The 26,554-nt window shown below is 33.9% G+C and overlaps 4 protein-coding genes, 1 long non-coding RNA gene and 1 pseudogene across 6 annotated transcripts; 4 read left to right on the forward strand and 2 right to left on the reverse strand.

Moving 5' to 3' along the window:
- The first annotated feature begins 4,097 nt into the window (after positions 1–4,097).
- LOC123197579 (WUSCHEL-related homeobox 2) lies at positions 4,098–5,509 on the forward strand. Its single transcript, XM_044611900.1, has 2 exons — positions 4,098–4,452; positions 5,013–5,509. Exons 1-2 carry the CDS (start codon positions 4,143–4,145, stop codon positions 5,402–5,404), a joined length of 702 nt encoding a protein of 233 aa, XP_044467835.1. The 5' UTR covers positions 4,098–4,142; the 3' UTR covers positions 5,405–5,509.
- A 1,521-nt stretch (positions 5,510–7,030) lies between these two features.
- On the forward strand, positions 7,031–9,273 carry LOC123205053 (annotated as a pseudogene).
- A 252-nt stretch (positions 9,274–9,525) lies between these two features.
- Positions 9,526–12,462, reverse strand: LOC123205045 (heat shock 70 kDa protein 4-like). Its single transcript, XM_044621842.1, has 2 exons — positions 12,105–12,462; positions 9,526–11,545 (listed from the first exon to the last, which is right to left on the reverse strand). Exons 1-2 carry the CDS (start codon positions 12,316–12,318, stop codon positions 9,810–9,812), a joined length of 1,950 nt encoding a protein of 649 aa, XP_044477777.1. The 5' UTR covers positions 12,319–12,462; the 3' UTR covers positions 9,526–9,809.
- Positions 12,463–12,504: 42 nt separating this feature from the next.
- LOC123205057 lies at positions 12,505–13,051 on the forward strand. Its single transcript, XR_006499720.1, has 2 exons — positions 12,505–12,604; positions 12,737–13,051. It is a non-coding gene; the product is annotated as an uncharacterized LOC123205057 (long non-coding RNA).
- Positions 13,052–13,766: 715 nt separating this feature from the next.
- Positions 13,767–23,267, forward strand: LOC123208872 (inner membrane protein PPF-1, chloroplastic-like). Of its 2 annotated transcripts, XM_044626487.1 has the most exons (12): positions 13,767–14,242; positions 14,856–14,966; positions 15,156–15,230; positions 15,353–15,413; positions 15,883–15,956; positions 16,063–16,167; positions 17,596–17,703; positions 17,792–17,895; positions 21,089–21,238; positions 21,313–21,433; positions 22,593–22,733; positions 22,929–23,267. In XM_044626487.1, the coding sequence occupies exons 1-11, from the start codon at positions 13,889–13,891 to the stop codon at positions 22,698–22,700; spliced, it is 1,371 nt and encodes a 456-aa protein (XP_044482422.1). In that variant the 5' UTR covers positions 13,767–13,888; the 3' UTR covers positions 22,701–22,733; positions 22,929–23,267. The 2 variants fall into 2 exon arrangements, with proteins under 2 accessions (XP_044482422.1, XP_044482421.1); XM_044626486.1 differs by lacking the exon at positions 22,929–23,267 and having other exon boundaries at positions 13,768–14,242; positions 22,593–22,873.
- Positions 23,177–23,964, reverse strand: LOC123208873 (CLAVATA3/ESR (CLE)-related protein 46-like). The gene is made up of 3 exons (XM_044626488.1): positions 23,766–23,964; positions 23,596–23,663; positions 23,177–23,478 (listed from the first exon to the last, which is right to left on the reverse strand). The coding sequence occupies exons 1-3, from the start codon at positions 23,947–23,949 to the stop codon at positions 23,401–23,403; spliced, it is 330 nt and encodes a 109-aa protein (XP_044482423.1). The 5' UTR covers positions 23,950–23,964; the 3' UTR covers positions 23,177–23,400.
- Positions 23,965–26,554: the final 2,590 nt, after the last annotated feature.

The following is a 26,554-nucleotide window of genomic DNA, read 5'->3' on the forward strand; positions in this document are numbered from 1 at the left end:
TTCTAAAATTTTAATTTTTAATTAAACAAAAGTTTAGACTTTTTCCTTTCTTAACATTTTCGTTTCACTCAGCAATCAACACTCCTTGCTTTAACGTTTTCTTATTCCATCGAAACCAAAGGTTCGTCTCTTCCTCAGTTTCATTTATTTCTCTGAAACACTGTTCGAGATCGATTTATATACCCGTAATTTAATTACTTGTCGAGCTTTTGTAAGTCAAATAAAATTTTTCACAAGAACAGAATTAATTGATTTACATATATCACAGTGGTTATTGATTATAATGTGGGATTATGATGACTGTGTTTCAGAAATCTATATCAAATAAGGTTTAGTATTGTTAAATTTTATTGAAGTAGTGCAGTTATGATTGTACGAGAGTTTCTTATCCAACACAATTGGGCGAATAAAAATAATAATGTTTCTAATTTTTTTTTTTAATATTTTCTTTCTCTCTTTGTTAAATGTCTGAATTTGAGTAGAAGTGTTTGTGCTAAGAGCATTTTCAAGTTAATGATGTATGATGTTGTTTCGTCGATTCAAGCATAAAGTAACTTCTTTTTGGTTGAGTAAAGTTTATTCTTTGTTCTTCAGGATAAAGAAATGACCTTTTTTTTCCTTAAGTTTTCTATCTGGGCTGGAGTAACTTCTTAACTATTGGTAAGATATGCTTTGGGCCTTTGGCCTTTGTTGATTTGTTCGGTATATCTTTGTTGATTTGGGTTTGAGTTGTCGTTTGTCTTTTAGATGTTGTATCAATTTCTTCATCGAGGCTCCATAATAAAAGTTGTGGGTATGTGTAGCACATTAAGCCATGATTTGTTCGAAGAAAAAGTATTACTATATATATATATATATATATATATATATATATATATATATATATATATATTTATTTATTTACTTATTTATATAATATAATATTTTATAATTGAATAATTTTAAAATAAGAAAAAAATAAACAATTACATCGTTAAATTATATATTATCACTTAAAGTGATATAAATAAGTTAGTAAAATTTGTTTGTACGTGCAGTTTTATTCTTGAATATAACCAAAGTTTTGTTATTTGAAAATTTTCATGTTTTCTTTATGATTTTGTTGCAAATGTTTTGATCTTCAGACTTCTTGTTTATCTCAGTGCTGGTTGCTATATGTATTGTGTCATTGGTTTGAGAAGCACTGTAGTTTCTGGCAGCAGTCATTCAATTTCTTCAAAGTGCATTGACTTCATCTTAATCTAAAGCATGAGATCTTAAGAAATACAAGACAATCGTGCAGCCTATGAAATCTCTTTCACCTGTCTTCTTTTTATTGCTTGCATTGATATTATGAATTAACAAGGGCGAAAAGTGGAATAGAAAAGCAAATGATAGAAGTGAATGGAATATGGCTATTGTTTTGGATCACTTTGAAAATTTCCCTCATAGCCTAGAAAATATTACTCCATCATTGTGTTTAACTTGGATGAATTTTCAAATCTCTTACCTCTTTTGGAATCAAGAATTTCATATCTACGGAATAGTATTCTTCAACCACAAAATTACAATCTCAACTATTTAAGGTATTACCCTTTATATGAATAAGATCTAATATTTTATTATAATCAAATATCGTATCCTATAAATCAAAAGTACACAATCCATTCAAGATTAAAGTATGAATGTCAAAGTAATTAAGGTGGTAAGTTTATATTTTTGTTTCGGTAGTTACATAAAATCGTAAACTTCATATGATATATATACTTCAAAACATCTTTTATACACAAGTGTCTCTACCATAAAACCTCATTTTAATAATTTGAGACTTATTACCCTCGTAAGACAAAACATCTTTTATGCACAAAATAGACAAAATCATAACTTTTAGAAAATCACACTACTCTTAAAAGCATATTCCTAATATTATTTATTTATTTTATAATTGGTATAAATTTCCATATCTAACAAAAGTTAAAATTTGGACCTCCCAGTAAGGAAAATGAAATATTATAAATAAAGATAAGCACTTGCATAAACATCTTTCTTGCCACCCAGAGATGAAATTAGACAAAATCATAACATAACATTTTCTCTCAGTGCTTGATTTTATGCAGCAACCAGAATAATATCTCTATACAATAAATATTATAAAAATTGCCCAAATATAATTGAATTAAGAGCAAATTATATTTTCTATCCAAGGCTTGGTGAAAGTACATTTTCATCCCCTGAATTCCTAAACTGTAAATACCCACCCAAAACCCAACTCCATTAGAAAAAACAAATATATAAAAAGGACATAGACGTATACATGTATGATATTGTGTTAGACCTTTTCTCATTAATGGAGTTAAATTTTGGATGAAATTATTGTTCCAAATTTTGAGGGGTAGTTGAAGAAGTATGAGTTACTGTTTTATTCATCAATTTAAAAAATAGGTAGAAAACTTCTCTATCTGCACCTGATTTCCATATCTACAGTCTTTGTTTGTCCAAAATTTCCCAAACAGATGCAGCCAAATTCACTAGGTCAGAGGTCTCACATTGTCGTATGCAAACAAATATAGATGAGAAAAAAGAGAAGCCCAGACCTAGCCTAGCTAGAAAGATAGACAGACGATAGATGATGCAAAGAAGAAGCCGAGAACAGGGCGGGGGTGGTGGTGGTTTTGTGGTTCACGAGGCGGCGCTATAAGGTGGCGGCACCTGAAACACATTAAATAACCCGTTAAATTATCTGGATATTGGACTAAATACTTAATTTTAACGAGGAAAATATATAACTACTCCAATTATGGCACAACATAAGAGTCAGCACATGAGCTGCACCATCCTAACATCGGCTCTGCTGCTCCCTATTTCGTTGACCGTGTGACTGCGGCCTTTAATGGCGCGTTAACATGCGTACAACCCATCATTTTTCCCAGTTTGTTAACTTTGTTGAGAGCAAGGGGAAATTTGAATGTCAATATACGAAAGTGTATGAATTTAAATTTTTTTGTTGACATTAAATTTTTTTCTCAATTGATGCCATGGTTATGAAACTATAATCTAAAGTTTTAACTATTTGAAAATGGTGTGGCTTGGACGAGACTCTTCATTACAAAAAAAAAAAAATTGTTGAGCATTCAACCTTAGATTTGTAAGAATGTTATTATCAGCATTCATAATGTCTGTTGGTGCACTTTCATTATAAGTATTGTGAGCGTTGTTGATGACCCTTTGCGGCTCCTGTTCAACAATGCTGAGCCCTAGTAATTCTCAAGCAGTTTTCCGAAACGGAAGGTAAGGTATCTTTCTTATTAGAAAAATGATAAGTTGGGATTGAATTGTTTCATCCGTAGATCAGTCCGTGAATAAATTATAATATAAAGTTCAAAAGTATGGAATATAATAATTAAAAGCAAGTACTTACCAATCACGATCGGCCTAAAAAGCAAGCAAAAACAGGAGATGTATTTATTATTTATCAACAAATCAAGGGATTAACAAATCTCAGTGAAGAGATAAAGAAAATTCGGGATTAGAGTGAGGGATTTATGGGTTGATCACAATTCACAAGAGAGGTAAACCATAAAATCCCCCGACCCCCGCCAGCTATTAACACACAGTAACCTAAGCCTGGCTTGGCTAGACGATTCAACTTCATCTGCATTCATCTGCTGCTACTTCAATTCCCAAAGCGTAGCCCTTACCTACACCTCACAAACCCAACCGGCTGTCTTATTCCATCCAATGACAATTATAACCTTCCTTTCCTTCAATGGCGTATCCTACGTTTTCAGTCAGTGTGTCTGTCTGTCATTCCCGATACATAATAACCATTAAGCTACAAATCAACCATTACAGAACAAACCAAAAAAGCAACATGGGTAAATTCGACTTTTGTATGGTCTTTTCGCTTTTGAACGCAGAAGACGAAACCAAAGCCTCCCAGTCCCCCACACTTCGCCGCTACCCGCCATGTTTTCAGAGATGTTCAGCACAAAAAACAATACGCATGTCAATGCTTTCTCTCACTCACTCACTCTTTTCTCCTTTTTGTTTGACTCTCTAACTTTCCCTATAAAAGAGTAATAAACACCATGCAAAAGTAAGCCGATTCCACTCTCTTTTTCTTCTCTGCTTTGTAATCCAAAAGACCTAATTCAGAAAATTAAATGGAGAGTGACAGTATAGATATGGGAAGTTCTGGTGGGACTCTGGCCAGTTCAAGATGGAACCCGACAAAGGAGCAGATAAATATGCTTGAGAATTTGTATAAGCAAGGCGTGAGGACCCCGAGTGCAGAACAAATACAGCAAATTACTAGTAGGCTTCGGACTTACGGTCACATTGAAGGAAAGAATGTTTTCTACTGGTTTCAGAATCATAAGGCAAGGCAAAGGCAGAAGCAGAAACAAGAGAGAATGGCCTTTTTCAATCGATATATTCATAAAGCTCAACCTGTGTTCCCTCCTTGCGCTAACGGTTTGTTTCGGATACAGTTTCGGCATTTTTTATTTGATTCACGATATAATATTCTTTCTTTCTTAATGGTTAAAAGGATTTCAATTTTTCCAATTTGCTTTCGATTATTTCGTAGTTCGTGTTTTTATTATTTTATTCCATTTTTTATTTTCGTTCCAAGCTGTCTTTACATGCAAATGGGCTCGATTTGTGTGTTGAAGACTAAACCTGATGTGTGTCTTTAGTCTACTGGTTGTTTTGGAGGATTCCTACGAGCTTTCTTGTTTGTTTTTTTCCATTAATTTTCCTTTTAAATTCAACCCATTTTAATATGTAAAGAGCTTTCTGGCATTGTTGATTAGATATGGATATATCTTGATGCATTTCTTTAAGATTCATTCTTCAGTTTTTGTTCATTACCTGATAAGAATTGTCACTTTACAACTGCTATTTTCTTGAATTTTCCTTCTCTTTGCCTACTTCTAGTCCTATTCTTATTCTCACTGCATGCAAATTTCTTTTCGTTCATCAATTATCATATCATATAACATGATGTGTGTTTTTGTTTTTCGTTTTCTCAGTCTGCGGTCCGTATTACTTACCACGGAGCGAAATAGGGTTCTATCCACAGTGCCCCAAGGTGTTACTTCCTGGTGGCTTTACAGGGAAAGTAAAACTTGATGAACAAATGGAGAATACAAGAGGTTCACTGCATGATCCAGCTGAGCAATATAACTATAATGTTATGATGCAAATGAGCAATATTGATGAAGTCAGCATAGACAATAATCAGGAAACGTTGCCTCTATTTCCCTTGCACCCAACTGGCATTTTACAAGGAAGAAGAACAATCACAACGCCTTCTATTGCTTCGACCTCCAGCTCCTCTGAGACTAACACTGCCATTGAAGAAGGCTCCTGTGACCAACCCTTCTTTGATTTTTTCTCTGGTCGGGGATGCGACAGTGACTGAAAGGTTTAAGCAATCGCACTAACATGCTACGTTACTGCTGAATAACCGCTGTTTTTCTGCAAGTTTTTCTATTTTGGGATCGTTAGTGGAAACTTTTATGGTATTTTTACCTGCTTTTTCCGTCTTGGTAATGTTTATTATGAGAAATGGTTGACCTAGACGTTTTGGGGTTTTGTTTTTTGTTGTTTCTTGCTATTGTGATGTAGTCTCTCTCTTTTCTCTTTCTCTCAGTTTGGTTTAGGGGATGAATTTGAGTTATAATCTGAATTATATATGAGTACTCAATTTGTAGAGTAAAAAGACTGATTATTTAATTATTTCACAACTTGAGATGAGGTGCCTATGAGCCTGTCATAAGGTGATACTAGCACCGAACGTCCGAACCTCCTGGTTGTTGCACGGCCATAAAAGGGCGGATACAAATGGCTAATTGGAAAGATTCATTTCCCACGTTCAAGTGTGGAAGAAGGTCAAACCAATCACACCAGTTAATTGAAACTCTAACTCTAATAGTTTGAATTTAAAATATCATTATGGTAAATTTAAATTCATATTTTTTTATACATAAAATTTCTTTTTTTGTCATTTAAACTTATATTTGAAACTTAAAATTATTTAGGCTAAATATTCAAGCCTTGGATTCTCCCAACCTAATTGACAGACCAATAAGTATCAAACTATTATATTTTTATAATAAATGGACTTAATTTTGATTTTCCGTTAAAATTTTCTAATTAAATAGAGTAAACTTTAAGATTTTTCTGTTAAAAATAAATAATTTTTTTTTTATTTTTTGTTGAATGCATTACACTAATTATTTTGTTTATAAAACAAAACAAAAATATTAATTTTGTTTGGTTTTAATAATAGAAAATAGTAAAAATTTGGTTCTATCATCATTGTTACTCCTCTTTAAAGTTGAATCTAAATTAAGTTACTTGATCTTATAAGTTTGTTTAATTATGTTTGGTTTAATTTAAATTTATTTAATTTGAATTTATATTAAAAAATTTGACTTATTTTTTAAATCAAACTAAACTCAAATTATGAGGTATTTGATTTGAATTCGATTCAAATTTATAATTTGAATCTGTAATTCAAATTTATAATTTGAATCTGTAATTCAAATTCATAATTAAAAATCGACTCAAATCGATAATTTAAATTCATTACTCGAATTAGTAATTTAAATTTATAACTTATTTATAAAATGATATTATTTTATCTATTATTAGATAATATAATATTATTTTATTAATAAAATACAAACCACAAATATAAATTATTAATTTAAATTATAAAATCATTCCAAATCAACTCAAGACAAATTAAATTGATTTTGACCTCACAAATTTTAACCAAACTGAATTAACTATTCCGGTTATCTTGGCATTCAGCCCTAGTGCTGTCGTTTCTGCTCAAGCTGAAAACCGTCGCTTTCAGTCAGATAATGTCAATATATGGAGATGGACTCAGCGGTCACCACCAAGTTAAGGTGTTACACTATCTTTGTAACATAAACTGTTAAATTTCCTTTCCTCGTCGAAATTTGTCTATTTTTTGCTTGTTGGAGAGATGAGATCTCTGTTTCTTTGTGGATTCTAACCCAAGCCTCAAAAGGTAATCCCTCTTGTTCCTCATTCTTCTTTCTTTGCTTTGGATTCATTTTTTTTCCCTTTTTTTTAATAAATCTTGTATAGAGATAACCCCTTTTTTCTGTTGGGCTTTCATTTTGTTTTAGTATTTCACTAGTTAGAGGACAAGAAAGAAAGATTTAATATTGATTACAATATTCATCAATTTAATACATGATTTATCTATCCTTGAATGAACAATGTTAAATCTAGGGTTGAATGTTTCTTTGTTAATGGTAACAAAGTTGATTGGAAATTGATTCTTACACCTGAAATGAAAGTAATTATATAATGGATACCGTTGAAAAATGGGGGCAGGTTTGCTTCTGGGTTTGTCTATGGAGAATCACCACCGATCTACCCTGTTATCAATGGATTTGGGTGCGATATCACAATAGGAATTGGACAGAGAGATGAATCATTCAATGATTCTCTCTAGGCCGCCTGATAATAATCTCCCGTTATCAGCAGAGCATAGTCCTTCTCCACACTTGTGGAATTCTGATCCTTTTGATGTTCTAGAGGTTGGCCTTGGACCTCAAATTAATGAGTCTGATACTTTGCTCAACGCATCCAACACTGTGCTTAAATGTACCAAAAGAATGGGTAGTGTGTGGGGTGTTTGGTTTTTCTTCAGCCTGTGTTGAATGAGAAATTTAAATGAAAAGTGATTAGGGATAGTAATGGGGTTTTAGGTTTTGATAAATTCAGGTGTTCTTACTTCAGCATGATGTGGAGAACATGTATGTGTGGGTTGTTACGGAAAGGCCTGAAAATGTATTTGGTAAGATGCAGTTGAGGAGTTATATGAAAGGTCATTCACACCAGGGAGAGCGACCATTTCCATTCAGTGTTGATAAGGGGTTTGTTCGGTCTCACATAATGCAACAAAAGCATTATAAGGGCCTTTCAAATCCAGAGTATGTGCATGGGCTTGAGGTTTTTTTGTCACCAAATCTTAAGGGTCTTGACAAGGAAGAACAAAAGAGGTAGATGGAACTTACGGGTAGGGATCTGAATTTCTCAGTTCCATCCGAGGCTGGTGAATTTTCTTCATGGAGGAACCTTAGCAACACAGAATTTGAGCTTGAGACCTCTTCCTCCACTTAAGACTCAGCGGCAGCAATCTTAATTGTCTTTAGTTTAAATTTCTCAACTCAGTCTTTTAACCATGGAAATGGTGGTGGAATGGATCTCTTGCATATTTGCAACAAGAGGAAGAATAATTTATTTCTACATTGCAGTGATGAAGATTGTTGTTTGGTCATTAATAATCAACATAATGATAGAGCTCAGGATGCAGAAATGCACCCCATTGAACCACTTTGGCTAAATGAGTTTAGCGGGCATATGAAGAATGTTTATGGGGCAGTTACTGCTGCAAAAACCATCTATGAGGATGAGCAAGGATACCTAATAATTATCAGTTTACCTTTTGCTGATATTAAAAGGGTGAAAGTTTTTTGGTGAAATAATCTCACCCATGGCATTGTAAAGATATCATCCATGAGCACAACCTGCATGCCATTGATCAAGAGAAATTATAGGACATTCAAGCTTTCAGATCCATGCCTGAGCATTGTCATCCTGGGGAGTTCATTAGAGAAATCCCATCACTAGGATTCCTGATGATGCCTAGCTAAAAGCATACGGTGAGGAAACAAGAAGAGGTCTTGAAATTATGGCACCTAAGCATCGTGTGGGACCAGAGGAACGTCAAGTCCGTGTTTCTCTATGCCCTCATCTCGGTGCAAATGAGCTCATGTTATCACGACATACACGTGTACTGGAAATTGAACTTAGCAGTTACCATCAGTTTTCATTTTTTTGTGAAGAAGAGAGGAAAATTTTTAAGTCATGCAATAAAATTGATTTTTTTTTTTTTAAATTTCCAATCTCGTTTTCTTTTCCAAGTTTACTCGTAAACTGTGTTTTTTATGCATTTGAATAGCATCGAGTTGGGATTGCTCCTACGCTCTCCAGTTAGAAGTTGTTGGCAAAAGTATTTAAGGACAATGTCACCTCTTCAGTGGTGGATTTTTACTAGATTTTAGAATCAAGTTGGTAGAGAGTGTGTTTACCCTTTTGGAGAGACTGACTGAGTGTTGCTTATAGCTTATAGCAGAGTTCTTGTGCTGCCAGAGGAAATTATGGGATAGAAGTATAGATATCTTTAAGAAAACTGTACCACGTTCTTCTAAGTCATCGCTTGCCAGCATAGTTGCTCTTTCTTTGTTTTCCATCGATTTTTAACATTTCGTTTTCATTCTATTTTGTTTTAATGGTGCCGTGCTATTTGGAGCGAATTGGTTCTAAGTTGATATGATATATTTTGTTTGTAGCTCTATCTATAGGTAATATTGCAGAGTACATATCACATCCAAGGTAAGGCCCTCTACTCTTTGTGAGGCAAGCATCTGTCCACTCCACCTAAGGATCACGCTTGTTCTGAATTTCGAATTTCTAGAGTTTTTTGACAAGTGACCGTAATTTAAAAGTCAGACAATAAATGCCCATGAATTTCCAAAAAGGTACAGAGTTTTAGAATGGGTAAGGGGGCAAATCATGATGAATGCAGCCCAAGTATTACTTAACCGAATGAAACAGCTACGGGCATAATACAGTATTGAAAGAGAAAAAAAAAATTACAATACCATAAGGAAAGAGATTAAAAACAAAGGCACCATCATATAATTCGAATACCAGCCAACCGATACATCAAAAAAGAAAAGACACCATATTCATCAGCCCAAACCATCTTATCCTATTACTTAATCAACTTCCTCAATCTTGGGGCCAGCACCGCTTCCGCCACCGACAGAAGGACCATCCTCATCCATAGCTCCGCCCATATCACCACCAGCTCCCTGATACATCTTTGCAATGATTGGGTTGCAAATGCTCTCCAATTCTTTCAGTTTGTCTTCAAACTCATCAGCCTCGGCAAGCTGGTTTCCATCAAGCCAATGAATAGCGCCATCAATGGCATCTTCAATTTTTTTCTTGTCTGCAGCAGGAAGCTTTGCACTGATCTTCTCATCCCTAATCGTATTCCTCATGTTGTACGCATAGTTCTCAAGTGCATTCTTTGCCTCCACCTTCTTCTTGTGCTCCTCGTCCTCTGCCTTGTACTTCTCTGCCTCTTGCACCATCTTCTCAATTTCTTCCTTTGAGAGTCTACCCTTGTCATTTGTGATGGTAATCTTGTTCTTCTGTCCAGTGGTCTTATCCTCAGCAGAGACATTCAAAATACCATTAGCATCAATGTCAAAGCAGACATTGATTTGTGGAACTCCCCTTGGAGCAGGAGGAATGCCGGAGAGCTCAAACTTGCCAAGCAAGTTGTTATCACGGGTTCTCGATCGCTCACCCTCATAGACTTGAATCAAAACACCGGGCTGGTTATCAGAGTAGGTGGAGAATACCTGTTCCTTCTTTGTGGGTATAGTGGTGTTCCTCGGAATCAGTACAGTCATAACTCCACCTGCAGTCTCCAAACCAAGAGATAGAGGTGTGACATCAAGCAACAAGAGATCTTGCACCTTCTCGTTACCCTCACCACTTAGGATAGCTGCTTGAACAGCCGCACCATAAGCAACAGCCTCATCAGGGTTGATGCTCTTGCAAAGTTCCTTCCCATTGAAAAAGTCTTGTAACAATTGCTGAACCTTGGGTATCCTAGTAGAACCACCAACAAGAACCACATCATGAACACTGCTCTTGTCCATCTTAGCATCTCTCAAACACTTCTCCACAGGCTCCATACACTTCCTGAACAGGTCCATGTTTAGCTCCTCAAATCTAGCTCGGGTGATGGTAGTGTAAAAATCGATACCCTCATATAAAGAATCAATTTCGATAGTAGTCTGTGCAGTAGATGACAAAGTTCTCTTGGCCCTCTCACAGGCAGTTCTCAACCTTCTCAAGGCTCTGGGGTTTCCGCTGATATCTTTCTTATGTTTCCTCTTAAATTCTTGAACAAAATGGTTTACCATTCTGTTATCAAAATCTTCACCACCCAAGTGAGTATCACCAGCAGTGGCTTTCACCTCAAAAATACCCTCTTCGATGGTCAAAAGTGATACATCAAACGTACCACCGCCAAGATCAAAGATAAGCACATTCTTTTCACCTGAACTACCAGCCTTTTTGTCAAGCCCATAAGCGATAGCAGCTGCGGTTGGTTCATTGATAATGCGCATCACATTGAGGCCAGCAATAACACCGGCGTCTTTTGTGGCTTGACGCTGCGAGTCATTGAAATAAGCAGGCACTGTAACGACAGCATTTTTTATAGTAGTGCCTAGATACGCCTCAGCAATCTCTTTCATTTTGATAAGAACCATTGAGGAGATTTCTTCCGCGGCAAATTGCTTCTCTTCTCCCTTAAAATTGACCACGATCATAGGCTTGTCACCGGGGCCTGCAATGAGCTTGAATGGCCATAGTTTTGTGTCTGCTTGTACTGAAGGATCACTGAATCGTCTTCCAATCAAACGCTTGGCATCTGCACCATTACCATCCAACAAGACAATTCAGTCAAATATAATTCTTAAATTGCAAAAACTCATACATAGGAAAACACAAATTAACGCTGCTCTGTTTGACTCATCAAAACTTTCCAGACAGTATAAATTAGAGAGCGTTAAGCTTGTATATTATTTTTTCCAATTGTCCTAATCTCATGAAAATTATCTCAACTCTGAAGAAAACAGTAATATTCTCATGTCAACGAGATATTTCAATAGGATAATTTCTACTATGTAAAAATTACCGATGATTCCCCCGGATAAAAAAAAAAAGTACAATGCCCATCCTTTAAGCTATTTTGATATTCAAATATTAAACAATATAATCAACAAACTATCGGATTCTTGAATAGTGTAAAGGTTAAAATTTTGCTCTTTTTATATTCTCTCAAATTCGTACAACGGCCCATTAAATTTCCTGCTCTTCTATATAAAGATAAGACTATACGTAAGTGCTAGAGCCAAAGTAAAGAACACATAACATTAAAAATATTTAACTTAACGGTGAAAGCTCAGAAGAAGCAGTTGAAAACATACCGAAAACAGTGTTAGTTGGGTTCATAGCGACCTGATTTTTGGCTGCATCACCGATCAAACGCTCGGTGTCGGTGAAAGCAACATACGACGGCGTCGTTCTGTTACCCTGATCATTAGCAATAATCTCCACTCGATCGTGTTGCCAAATACCGACGCATGAGTACGTCGTCCCTAGATCGATTCCAATGGCAGGACCGTCTCCTTTACCAGCCATCGCTTGCTAAAAATTACTAACAAGAGCTCGAAAGAAGAAGAACCGAGGTTTTGATAGCTTTTGACGTTTGTTGATTCACTTTCTGTGGAAGGTAAGGAGCAGGACATTGCTTATAAATAAAGTTTGATTTCTGGAATGTTCTGATCATGGAGTGTGAACCGTTGGATTAATATTGCTGTTTAGACTTGCAGGTCTCCGTCTCGCCTGCTTTCCTTTTGGAATTCCAGTGTGTTCGAGAGATTTCTAAGTTACGTGGCCGACGCATTCTTAGAACCTTTTGTTATTGGTTAGTTTTTTTTGTATTTGTTAATGCTGGCGTGTAAGTATACGCAGTCTCCTCATTCGCTTTTGAGTAATCACCATTTTCCCACCAAGATTTAGCTTTATAATTCTATTTGTTTTCTAAAATTTGAAATAGAACGGAAAACGGGAAAAGAAAAATGTCACCGTCTCTTCAGTCCCCTTCAGCCACACCCGTTCAGCTTTCGCCTTCATTGTTGCAAGCTTATGCCGCGACCTCACCGAGGAAAAGATCAATGTTTCTTCCATCTTCTTTGGTAACAATCTATCACAAACTCACAAAATCAATACACATTATATGGATGCATCTAGAGCAGCTTTGGAATATGGGATTCTTTAAATATAAATCGAAATGTAAAACCTATATGATTGATTCCTGTTTGGAATGGACTTTGTGATTTCAGTTTTTATCAAAAACTAGCATTATACGTTATACAGTTATAAAATATTATGAATTTCAACAAAATAAATGAAAAAAAATAAAATTAAACTCTTTTAAAAGTTGCCAATTGCATCTGGGCTAATTTGTGGGCTGCCTTTTAGACCAAAGTACAATTTGCTTAGGTTACAATTCTAACACGACTTACACAATTTTAGGTTATATAATGAATGTATTTAAAATTAGCTAAACTTAAATTGGTGTCAAAATTGTTTGAACTCAACTCTTTTGAAAAGAGTTAAACTCAAGTTTAATCTGAGTTTGAGTTAAGCTAAACTTTAAGTTTGATTCGGTTTTATAATCGAATATAAAATGACTAAAATAATATTATTTTTATGTGTATTAAATAAAATGATGTTATTTTAATTAATTTGTATTAATTTTTCAGATTTATAAGTTTGATGAGTCGAACATCCATAAAATTTAAATTTAAAAATATTTAATTCTCAAACTTGATTTGAAATTTAAATTTATTTAAATCAAATTTATTTTAAATTCATCCGGCTTAAATTTATTTTCAAACTCAAATAAATTACGTATAAAATAAATTACGTATAAATCCAATTGGAGGTGGATGCAAAATAGAGGGTCCCACCGGCCCGCCCCCTGCCACGTCTATCTACCAGAATGGCCACAAAGCCTCTTGTGGTGACGTGACGTTCATCTATAGGTCAAAAGAAGCACCATAGATAGAAAGCGCTCCTCGGAGATCTTTATTGTTTAGTTGGCATAATAAATATACGGATAATTCGAAAAATCACCGTGCCTCCACTTCAAAGCCTTGCCTCATCTCCACCTCTCATGAGCAGCTGAGCCCAAACTTCCACAACCATGGCGAAAACTCTGATTTCATCACCACCGTTCATCGGCGTACCGCTCCCATCATCTTCATCATCGTTATTACTCTCTCGCCATGGTCTCCATCCGCTCCCTCACCGTAGGCTCGCCTCCACCAGAGTGAAACTTAGCTTCCAAGAAATTCCTCCAATTCATTCCGTAGACTCTGTAGTTGACGTCAATTTAATTTACAGCCGAGCCGAGAGCTTACTCTACACTCTCGCTGATGCTGCTGTTTCACTTGATACCGTTTCCGGTGGCAGCGCCTCCACGTCAGCAGATGCTGCTACTCAGAAAAATGGCGGTTGGTTCGGCTTTATCTCCGAATCCATGGAGTTTGTTCTCAAGGTAGTCTAACTTCTATTTTTTGTATGCACGGATAAACGAATATAATATGTGTGTATTGTGGAGTTGGTTATTGAACTGATTGTTACTGAATTGATTTTGAGTTTGTTTGATGATTTTACCATTGAATTTTGACTTTTGTGAGATTGGCATTTTTGTTGATTATGTGAAGGAGATACGAATCATTGAGTTGGTTGTTTGAGTATTCGTTATGTTTTGGGAGGAAAGAATCTTCTCTACGTTTGAGGTGGAGGATTGGTGTGTTTGGAACTGTTATAGTGATATCTGTGTATGTTGTGAGGGAAGCATTCCAATTACTTTTATTATCTATAAAATTGTTTTCAAATGCTTTGCATTGGAAGCACTAGAAGTGCTTTTATAGACTCAAACAAGTTTTTGTGTTTTAAAATTAAACGTCATAAAATAGACACTAAACACTTTTGGAAATGTTAAAATACTTCTTGACGGACCTTGTGTTTATTGGTATGTTAAAGGCTATATTTTAATGCGATTGCTGGGAGATTTTCTTCAAGCATTATAAGTTGACAATTATTTGAAGCAAACATAGTATACTTATGTCTGCTAATTCTTTTGTTACGTTTTAATCCTATTTCAGGTGTTGAAGGATGGGCTTTCAACCGTGCATGTACCTTATGCCTATGGCTTTGCTATTATTTTGTTGACAGTTATTGTTAAAATTGTCACATTTCCCTTAACAAAGCAACAGGCGAGTATAAAATAGATACAAAAACACTTTTGACAAAATGCTTGCCGTGTTTTTACCTTTGATATGTAATTGATTTTTGGTTCTGTTTTGCAAATGATTAATACATTGTGATATAGCACACCATTTGAATGTGTAATTTTCTGCTACTCTTGACAGTGTTGGTGTTGTTTGACCTATATGAACATGTAGGTGGAATCAACATTAGCTATGCAAAACCTTCAACCAAAGATCAAGGCTATTCAACAAAGATATGCTGACAGTAAGGTGAGGGCATATTGTTAGTATATGGGAGTTGATCAGATTTTGAGGTTGAGCTTGAGCTTCAGCAATCATTTTTCTTTTGAAATTAATATGATTTTTTTTTTTTTCTGTTATCCACTTCTCAGGAGAGAATACAACTTGAGACATCTCGTTTATATAAGCAGGCGGGGGTAAACCCATACGCAGGTACTCCTCAAATTTATCTTTTGACATTGCATTTTTTTTTTCATGTTGGTTTGGCTTTGTTTTCTTGCAAAAATTTCTTTTTGACTTTAAAGCCAAAAAGTGTTGATGCTTGGTTTACCAGCTGTGAGATGACTATTGTGCATAATTTTTTAAGTGAAATTTTGAAAATATACAAGGTTTTTTTTTTTTTCTTTCTTTCTTTTGAATAATTCTTCTTGTTTTATAACCATGATAAGTATCACTTGTGAATCATTTTCTTCCAAGTGGTTGCCATCATCAACATCACATGCAGTTTATGGTAACTTCAGTAATGGTTGTTTCAGAGTTGGAGTTTGCATGCTTTCAATTTTCTATCTGTTGTATTTACTCTTTTGTCTGTCCCCTCTTTCCACAATTATTTATAGCTGTTAAAACATGCACTATTTGTTTGTAGCTGATGCATATCAACATCTTTTTAACATTGATCTAGGTTGTTTACCAACGTTGGCTACCATACCTGTCTGGATAGGCCTGTATCAAGCACTTTCAAATGTTGCAAATGAGGTAATTGATAGGTTTGATACTCATTATTATCAACTGCCGTGATTCTACCTCTTGAAATGGAGAATCAATTACATTATTTCTGACAATTGTGAACTATTAAATTTAGGGACTGTTAACTGAAGGTTTCTTTTGGATACCTTCATTGGGTGGGCCAACAACAATTGCTGCTCGACAAAGTGGATCCGGCATTTCTTGGCTCTTTCCATTTGTGGTAATAAAACTTTGTGTTTTCCAGATGTATTAAGCTAATAATTTTTTTTCCAAGCCTTTTTAAAGCTGCTGATATTACCATGTGACTTTCCCTTTTAGTTTGAAGCATGAACTTGAAACAGTTATGATATGCAAAAGTTCAGCTGGGTTGTTTTACTATGGAAATTGTTCCTTTACCTTCTACATGTATATATATACAGTTGTTAGCACTCAATGTAGTCAAAGATACCAAGGAAAATTTTTCTTGGATATATAACAAGAAACTAATTTTTATCAGTACAGTAGAAAACAAAAAATAATTTCCTTATGAAATAAAGGGAAAAGAGACAAGTAGCCTTATAGTAGGATATATTCTTCCAGTTTGCTAAATCAAAGGAAAGATAAATGACAAAGCAAAAGACCCAATTTCTCTAAACACATAAAACCATATGGAAATTTATGAATAACCATTCATCACTATTTCCCAATGAACCTTAGATCCAAACTCAAGACCAAGTATAAAAAGGAGACGACCTCACTAGAGTCCACCATCCGGCTGGTTATAATGTGAAATGGACATCGATGACCAACACCCAACTCAATAAAATACATATCAGTGTTTAAAAGTTTGCAAAAATGAGGAGATAAAGCCAAGGGATGACAATAATGTCTTTCAAAGAATTGCCAAAATGCAATTGCTTTAGAATCCTTAATTCTCAATTTTTAGAACTCAATGCAATCATCATTGTCCATTTCACATTTCAAAATAGTTACTATTTGATTTGATGTGTCAACTTATATAATTTAGATTGTTGTGTCTTTATGTGGATGAAAATATGGTTTTAAAAAGGGGATCAAACCGACTAGTTCAACCAATTGGACTATCACCTCGCCAACAAAAAGGTTTCAGTTCACTTGAAAACCATTTCTTGAGTTAGATTGAATTGAACTGAACAATTTGAACAGTTGGAATGGGTAAAAAATTGGGTTTGACTCAACATAAAAAATCAATTTTTTTAGAAGTTGATTTTTGGAACTTGAACGCAAGATCTCATCTATCAATTGAAGTATGCATATTATCAAACTAAGTTTATTTCAATATTAAAATAATTTAGATTATTTATTTAATGACAAATACAAAATTGTTTGAATATTATTTTTAAACAGATTGGACCAGAATGTCCCTTCCACTGGGTTGGCGTCTTGTCCGGTTTTAAAAACATTGAATTCCAAAGGCTAGCACGACATGAAAGGGCAATGTGGAGATAAGCATGTACAGTAACATGAGTGATGAATAGAACTTTCTCCATTAATATAAGAAATTATCTACATGATTTATTTGTAATTAAAATTGTTCTTTTTTCTTAATTGTTGGGCATTATCGTTATAAACTTGGTGAATTAGATTTGAATTATCTGACTTATAATCAAATTTGGTGAACTAAATGCAGGATGGCCATCCACCATTGGGTTGGCAAGACACTATTGCATACCTTGTTTTACCTGTCCTTCTTGTTGTTTCTCAATATGTCTCAATGGAGCTTATGAAGCCTCCCCAGGTCAAAAAATAATTTTCTCTTACCATTTAAATATGCTTATATTCTTCTTCAAATAACTTTGAAGTTCAATGTTGGTTTGTTGTGACAGACAGATGATCCAACTCAAAAGAACACACTTCTTGTTTTCAAGTTCCTTCCACTTATGATTGGTTACTTTTCCTTGTCCGTTCCATCAGGGTTATCAATTTACTGGTTAGTTTCCTGTCAACAATTTTTTGGAAGCAATTAACTTAATCCCTATGCTTTGTTTGTGATTTATGTCTGTTATTGGGCTACAATTATGTTGGCATATGTTGAATTTGAGGAAAATGTTCTACCTTATCTTTCTTCTTAGAGCAATTGATTGTCATAGATTCATAGTATGAATTGAATAGGTATGACTGTCATGTCCTAAAAGGAAGATCTTTAGGTCAATTTGAGATTCCCATGCTATCCTTATTCAGTAATGAAGTCTTGCTATGATTAACTCCTAGTGCAATATATGTTTTTGAGCTTTTTTGAAATGCAAGAGCCTTATAGTCTTCCAAGGTCACCCATTTACAGAAGGGGCGCACTAGGGTCATGAACATTATTATGGGATGTTGACTTATGGTAACTCTATTATGGGATGTTGAATTATGGTAACTCTATTATGGGATGTTGAATTATATATATTAAATAAAATTATTCTCTAGTCAGGACATCTTGATGTAAATTTATCTAGAAGAAGCATAGATACCTTTGGATTTGGATTGTAAAATACCATTTCAATCCGATGTAGTTAATCCAACAATGAATATGTATGGTCTTGACTAGAGAATAATTATATACATATAAGTTTCTACTTTCAATGTTTTTCCTTGCCATTGTACTGTTGGAGAAAAACTTTTATTTGTGGTAATATGAGTTCCAATAGCTTAATGTTTGCTCATGTTACGGTGCTTAGTCGTGCACTTCAATTAGATCTAATGCTTTGCTCTCGAACTTCAGTTTTCTAAGTAGGTTTATGGGTTCTTGGATCCAAACTAAAAATAAAATAAGCCAGACCTCAACGGTGACATATCCCATTTAAGCTTAAATGGTAATTCTCCTTGATGGCATCCCAAATAGCTTGTGTAGTTTGGAGAAAGAGATAAGTGCAACTAATATAGAGTTCTATTGAGTTAATCAACCAGACTATGACAATGGAATTGTTAAGTTCCCATAGACACATATTGGATCTTTGGTATTGGGTTGTCTAGCCTTAACGGTGATATATCTTATTTTCTTCTTCTGGGGATTACTAATTGGACGATTGGGACCATTGAAGGGAGTTCTTTTGGTCCAACTTATGATTGGTGATCTGCAGGGATGATTCATATCGAAAGGATTGTAAGACCGCAGTTTGTTGGATTGATTCGAATGAAGTAGTAGACAATACTTCCTTGTTTGAGCTAGAGACCTCCTTTCTTGTGTTTATCATTGTGCATCTTCAATAACATATTGAATTGAATAGATAAGCAGAAGAAGGGATATCAAGTAGATCTATAGTTTTAGGTAGCATATCTGCAATTTTCTGGTAACAACAAAGATAAATTGGCACTTTCTAAGGACTAACTTTGTATTTTTGACCACGATGAATGTCTACAAAGGTAGATTTGACACTTTCAGTGCTATTGTGGCAGTGCCTTTGCCTTTTACAACAATTTCTAGTCTCTTTTGGTTGCTTTTGAACCTTTTGACAGTGTTTGTGACTTTTTGGGTAAAGTTTGTGCTTTTTCGGTAGTAGAGAGGTTACTGCTGATATTTGTATTTTGGCAAACTCTCAACTAAATCTCCTCAAGGCAAAAAAGGAAAAAAACAACTAATTCTTAGGTACTTGGAGAGGAGCCTTAACTACAGTTCGTCTCTGTCGTTCCACAGACGTCGAGAAATGGTTGTTTGCTGGATTTAGTAACTCCGATTTGGAGATAAATTTGTAAAGGTTACAGTAATTGTAAAGTGTATATTTCACTCAACAGTGTGATGATAAAGGATTCTTGTATCTGAAATGCAGTAATATTAATGAAACATTTCCATCAGCTTCAGTCTCTACAATCAACATAATATTCATAAAAAGAAACACTAACACAGTGACTTTCAATCAGAATTTACTAACAAGTAAGCAACTAATGATAAAACTCTCAAACACTTAAGACTCAGCTCTCCAGCATTCAAGAGGCTGGGACTCTCCTGGTTTCCTTAATTCATCAAAAATCTTCTCTGCCCTTTTCTGCTCCAGGTACCTTCTTTTCTTTCCGCTCAACATTACAGCGCTTCCAATTAGGTGGTGCCACTTCAGCATGGGATAATTCTGTGGTCTCTTCTTTAGGCAATTGGTACTGACATGTTAGTTGTTGGTCTGCTGTATTTGTTGCATGCTCATAGGCTGAATGAGTGCCATCTGTCTTCTCTGCAGAGTGCCCATCTGTGTTGTGCGTTTCTACAGCTTGGTGGTCCAAATTGTGCCTTGCTCTTCCTTTCCTCCTCTTCACGTAGACTCGGGCCCTAACATTACCCCTCTCATCCAGAGGCACCTTGTTCTCAAGGTGCAAATGAGGAAAGAGTTGAATCATATCTCTGTATAACTCCCACGAATTGTCGCAGTCGGCCAACCCATGCCATTTGATCAACAACTCCAAATCACCTTGTGGAGAATACCTGAAACCCTCGCTGATTTTGGAAGTTTTAATCGATAAGCTACTGCTCCTATCCTTTCCTCAACTTCATATGGCCCATAAAAATGAGGACTCAACTTCTCATTCGGTTTCGAAGCCAATGAACGAAACCTATAAGGTTGTAACTTCAAATATACTTGCTGACCCACTTCTAGCTCGACTTCCCTTCTGTTTATGTTAGCCAAATGTTTCATTCTCTCTTGGGCCCGTGTGAGGTTTTCCTTAAGCTTATCCAAGATTTTATTTCTCTCTTTTATCATTCTCCATCTTCAAAGCACATTCTCTTTATCTGAGAGGTAAAATAAATTAGGATTGTAGCTTTTATACTGTGAAACTAATTGTGAGAGAATATAGAACTCTGATCTTTAACTTCTGAAATAAGGGTATACTGTTTTTGAAGTGGACACTCTTCACAATCTCAGAAAAAAGGAAACAAATTAAAACTCCTAATATTCTTACTAGATTCTTTTTAAAACAGTAAGGAAATCAAATTAGTAATTTCTTCTAATAATCAAAAATAGTCAACTATCTTATATACAGAAATATTCAGAATATCAAGTCAATATTTACTAATAAACACCTAAAATTTCTACAGATGTAGTTAAAGAAATATGTCTCCTTTGTTTAGTTAGTGGTGGACCCCTAATTTGTATGTTCAAAGAGCTTCCTATTGTAAATTAAATTATATAACGTGCACTATGCGGTTTTAGGTTCACAAATAATGTCCTCAGCACAGCACAGCAAGTGTGGTTACGTAAATTAGGTGGTGCAAAGCCTGTTGTTAATGAGAATGCAAGTGGAATCATCTCTGCTGGACGCGCAAAACGATCAGCTTCTCAGCCTTCTCGGGGTGGTGATAGGTTAGTTTTCTATTCCTCAGGAAATTTTTTTTTAAGCTACTTCAACAGTGTCTTATAGAAATGGCAATCAACAGGTTCAGGCAACTAAAAGAGGAAGAGAAGAGGAAGAAATTGACCAAGGTGTTGCCAGAAGAAGAGGTTCAAAGTTCTGCATCTGATTTAGATGAGGAATCTGATGTTGAGTCTACAGATAAGGTAAGCATTTGATTTTGGTGATATAAAGATGATTCTTCTGGAAAAATCTTTTGAATCTATATTTTTTATAAACCCTATTTTCATTATCAGTGAGAAAAAAGGTTAAATGGAGAAAAGAAATTAAAAATGGGTTTGCATTTTTCATTCTTATAGTTTACTCACCATCATGAAAGTGGAATAGGAACCAGCCATTCCTAGTGGTAGAAGTGCTACCATATGAGGATTACAATTTTGTTGTATTTGCCACGTGATATGCAAATAATTGTTGCTTGCTAAAACTCTATAACCAAAAGTTTTTGTGGGACCGTGGGTTGTAAGACTTGAACTTTTCTTGCATGTTACACTGTTTTCATTGCCTGAAATGGCCATTATTGTACTCCTTTTATGCACACATGCATGCTTTCTTTGAAATTCTGTGAAGTATAAATGATGAAAAATAAACAAGCAATAGGACACAAAAGTTAGCCGTGTTCTCACAGGATGTTAATGGCAACATGTTCATGATATTGCTGTCTTATTGTGGCAGTCATAGGTGGTTTCCACTGTCCAACACTGATTGAACCTTGAAGTAAACTCAAAAGTCTTAAACAGACAATTTTTTTTTTTTTTTTTTTGCTGTGTCTGGGTGGCCACAATCATGTGTGGAGCATTCTTTGTATGATTAACTTCTATGCCCTAAAGGGAAGCCCACAGCTTCTCATTCTGCCATGGAATACCATCCATTCACATAAAATTGAAGTATTAACTTGCAGCCCCATCAACACAAGAAACTGTTTTGCTAGGTGTAAATGATTATTTATTTATTTTTTATGAAGTTTGTCTAAATTTATAAGATAATTAACTTTGTTGTCCACCTGCAGATAATTAAGTCAAATTTAGATGTTGGCATGGATGATTTTCTTGAAATTAAGATTGCAAAAGTTATGATTTTATAAACAAATCTCAAATTTTCAGCTACTGAGGTGCAAATTAGGAAGCATACATGTTGATTAAAGCATCTGGTTTGATATTTCATTACTATTGTCATTGTTTGTCATTATTGGCCTGGACTCAGTTGTATTCGAAGAGTCCTAATATATGTGATTTCCCGTTGTGTTGTGTACCATCTTTCATACCATCAAAGTTTGTTAAAATCTGAACTATTTACATTTTGCAACAGGATGATGAGGTTCTAGAAAGAGCATATGCTTCAAGAGTAAGCAAACGGGTACCAGATGCTTCTCGGCCAAGAAGAAGCAAGCGCTCAAAGAGGAAGCGAGCTGTATGAGAAAACATAATACTGATTTGTTTGTATTTTAATGTGAGTCCTATATATCTCGACCAAAATTTATTTTAGTGACTTTATAGCAGCCATTTTTATTCTGGCATTTGAATTTTGTCTGATTATTAACATTTTTGCATTCTACATAGTCTATGAAGGGAGATAATATTGTCAAGCCATTGTCAATTGAACATGTTACAACAATAACCTAGCAATTGTGTATACTTGTAGCAGAGCTAGGAAGCTTTTGCCTGATGTCAATTCTTATTCCGGGAAAATTTCACAGAGCAGGATGCTGGAGTTAAAAAATGAGAGGATGCATGTTTTGTGTTCATCGTGCTCTTAACCAAATTCTAATAAATATGACATTAGGATCTCTGAAACAAATGCTTAAATTGACTGAAAGTAAATGCTAATTTCAGCTGCAGTAGATGTCTAACTTTGAAGAGCAGTTATGTGGGTTTTGTAGTAGATTAGACAGCTAGAATCATGAAAGATGAATAGTTAATTAAGAAAGTACCAATTTCAATGTAACAACTGCTTTCAGAGAGATGAATCTTTCAGTTAAATCCATTTTTGTACAAGCACAATAATCTGAGGATTGATTTTTTTCTCTAACCTGCATGAGTACATTGATCTAACTTTGTAAAAACTAAGAAGAGAACTCTTTTCCTTAGCTTAAGAAACCGAGTTGCTTTGCTTCCATTCAGTGCCTGGATGGAGGGTGCTGATTTCCCACAGGGTTTGGCCCAGATGGAGCTCTACGAAGTTTCTTCCATTCAACCTGTATAAATATTATCATTCCAGAGTGAAAGAATTCAGCTACAGGCCATTAGAACTGCCCAAGCTAGATGGAAAATATGATTGAATTTAACAGAAAAAAAAAAAGAGAAAAGCATACCCAAGTAGGGAAAACTTTCCCTGTATGTGCCCTTGTGCTTGGTTTTGCAGTTATAACATTGAGCTCAACTGTTGGCAGCAACAGACAAAGAATTTTAATACAAATTCAACTACAAGACACGCATGTATATAGAGAGATATAGCCAGAAAGAGAAAGAGTAAGTAAATTGCCTGATCCAATAGATTGAACCATAAATTTGGTGGAGAAATATTGGTGCTGAGAGGCTGCAACCAAGAGACATGCAAGGAGAATAAAGGTAAATGCTTGCAAGCAAAAGTCAATCTGTTTTCTCATAGTGAGTTGAGTTGCTGTGTTTGAGCCACCAGTACTCTGAGAAATATGAAGAAGTGGCATTTATATTGAAAGTGGTACATGTTTTATAATGATAACTAAAATTGAAAAAAAATTGTAGGAAAGCCGGGTAAAGTTTTTCTCCTCATTCCGAATTGACTTCTTCACTGTTATCATTTCTGAGTTATCATTACAACCATGAAAAAAAAAAAAATCATGCAAGTAGCTGCTATTATGTCCCCCTGAGTGCTTGGTCCTTGGCCTGGTGTCGGCATGGGCGTCCCGACCCCGCAATTTTCATATTCAATATCTCACTTGCTTACGCTACATCAGATTATTATATTTACGCAAATGCATTAAAAGTATAGTATAAAAATTTCATACAATCTAACTTCTCATAAGATTGATGAGGCTTACTGTATTAAGCATCCATCCCTCCATCCCAGAGCTACTCGTAATTATGAAAAACATTAATTTGATCATATGAATAAAATTGCACTGATAACCCTGAAGTTTGGTCTACAATCTACATACACTTTGAATCTAGTAGAATTCTTTATGGTATATAGTGATGCACAGCATAATTTTATCCCTCGGAAGATATATTTATGAGTAGCATTCTGTGCATAATTTTTATACAAATTTTTTAGATAAATAATAATATATAATCATATAATAAGATAATTAAAAATTAAAAATAATATAATATTTAATCATATAAAAATATATCATTATTTGTGTAAAAAATTATTATATATTTATATAATAGAGTAATATTACTCTTTTTTTTTTAATAATATGTAACGAAGGTAGATTTATTGACCTAACCATGATCAGATTGAGTCCATTTACAATTTTTGGCCCCAGAATCAAGGTTAAGGTGGAGGCAAAAATAATGCAGCCCATAACACATTCCTGTGAGTTGTGATAATTGTTTAACATAAGTGGGCTGATGGTGTTCAAGTACTGCTCCTCCTCTCAATTGAAAATGCCCCAGGTTTCTAATAATAACAGGACTGTTGTTATTTTAGCCCACTTCATTTTCTATTAAACAAAAAGGCAGTGTTATATATATTTATTTTAAATATATAATTATATATATTTATATATGTTATTATATTATTAAGTATTATTCTTTTTTTAATTTAAAATTATCTAATTATATGATAACATATATAAGTATATATATATTTATGTACTTAAAAAATGTATATATAATTTTATTGTAAATAAAATAGGATATCTAGATTTATCCAATAATTATATTTTTAATTGAAGAGGTTTAATTTTTGGTTTTTTATTAAATTGATTGATCTCACAAAAATTTTATAATTAGAGTTGAATTTTTAAATTTTCATATAAAAATTATCAAATTTTGGTATTTTTTATTAAATGTATCAAACCAATGAAGATTTTTTTTTAAAGAAAGGTGGTTAGTTTGATATATTTAAAAAAAAAAGTAAAAATTTTCTTTTTCCAATGTAAAAATTTGAAAATGTATTTCTTTTAATAAAAAATTTTAAAAGTTCATACCTTTTAATAGAAAAATAAAAGTTCAATTCTTTCAATCAATATCTTCATAATTGGAGTGAATATTGGTCCAATGGATTTTTGATCGTTAAGTAAATTGGTTAATTATATAAAAATAATATTTAAAATAATTTATATAATTAATTATTAAATATATATAATTGATGGATAAGTTTTTAAATTCAAGTTACATATTACCATATTTAAGAAAATGGTCTAACTTTTTTTTTTTAATTTTATTAGTTTAAAAATAATTTCTTATTGAAATTAAATACGTTTATAAACAAAAGTCTAGCACGCCACAACCAGAATTAAAAAATAAATAAATAAATAAATAATATGGGCACTCAGTTAGATTTATCGTTTTCTTTGAAATTGTATCGTATTTTATTAATTTGTTGAAAGTGCGCAAGCAGCGACAAGGACCTGGGGGCATGGTGAAGTTGCATTTTTCAACTTTTCCCTTCGCGCTTGTCCATGTTTGCCTAAAATTTGGCAAACATGAAAGCTGGGGACATGGGACCATCCACTCCACCTCGACTTTCAACGCCACCTTATCGATGATTCTAGTTGCTGGTCTTCCAAGACCACGAGAGCATGGCGTGTAAAACTGAAGTGGTTAGGTTATTAATATCTTATAATATAAATAAAATATATATATTATTAGATATATTATAATTAATATAATATAATAAATATATAGTATAATATGATATAAATTAATAATATAAATTAATTTTTTTTAGAGAAAATGATAATATAATAAAGATATATATAACAAATTTTAAATTTTCATAGATATTTATAATATTTTTTAAAATGATAGTATATATATTTTTTTTTTAATATTTTATTTTTTAAAAATTATATCATATAATATAATATAATATTTAATATATTATATATAAAATTAAGTTTTCGATATATTATATAATATATAATTCAACTATTATAAATTAAACTTGATTAAATAGAGTAATTCAAACAAATCAAATTTTGAGGTTGATCTAAGAAAAAAAATCAAAAATTTTTAAAATTAATTATTAAAACTTAAATCAAAATCTTATCTATCAATTTAAAAAATCCAATACCTTTATTTGATCAAAAATCAACATCTTTTAAATGGTATTTGATATTA

Source organism: Mangifera indica, chromosome 2, assembly GCF_011075055.1.
Source record: "Mangifera indica cultivar Alphonso chromosome 2, CATAS_Mindica_2.1, whole genome shotgun sequence".
Taxonomy (NCBI): domain Eukaryota; kingdom Viridiplantae; phylum Streptophyta; class Magnoliopsida; order Sapindales; family Anacardiaceae; genus Mangifera; species Mangifera indica.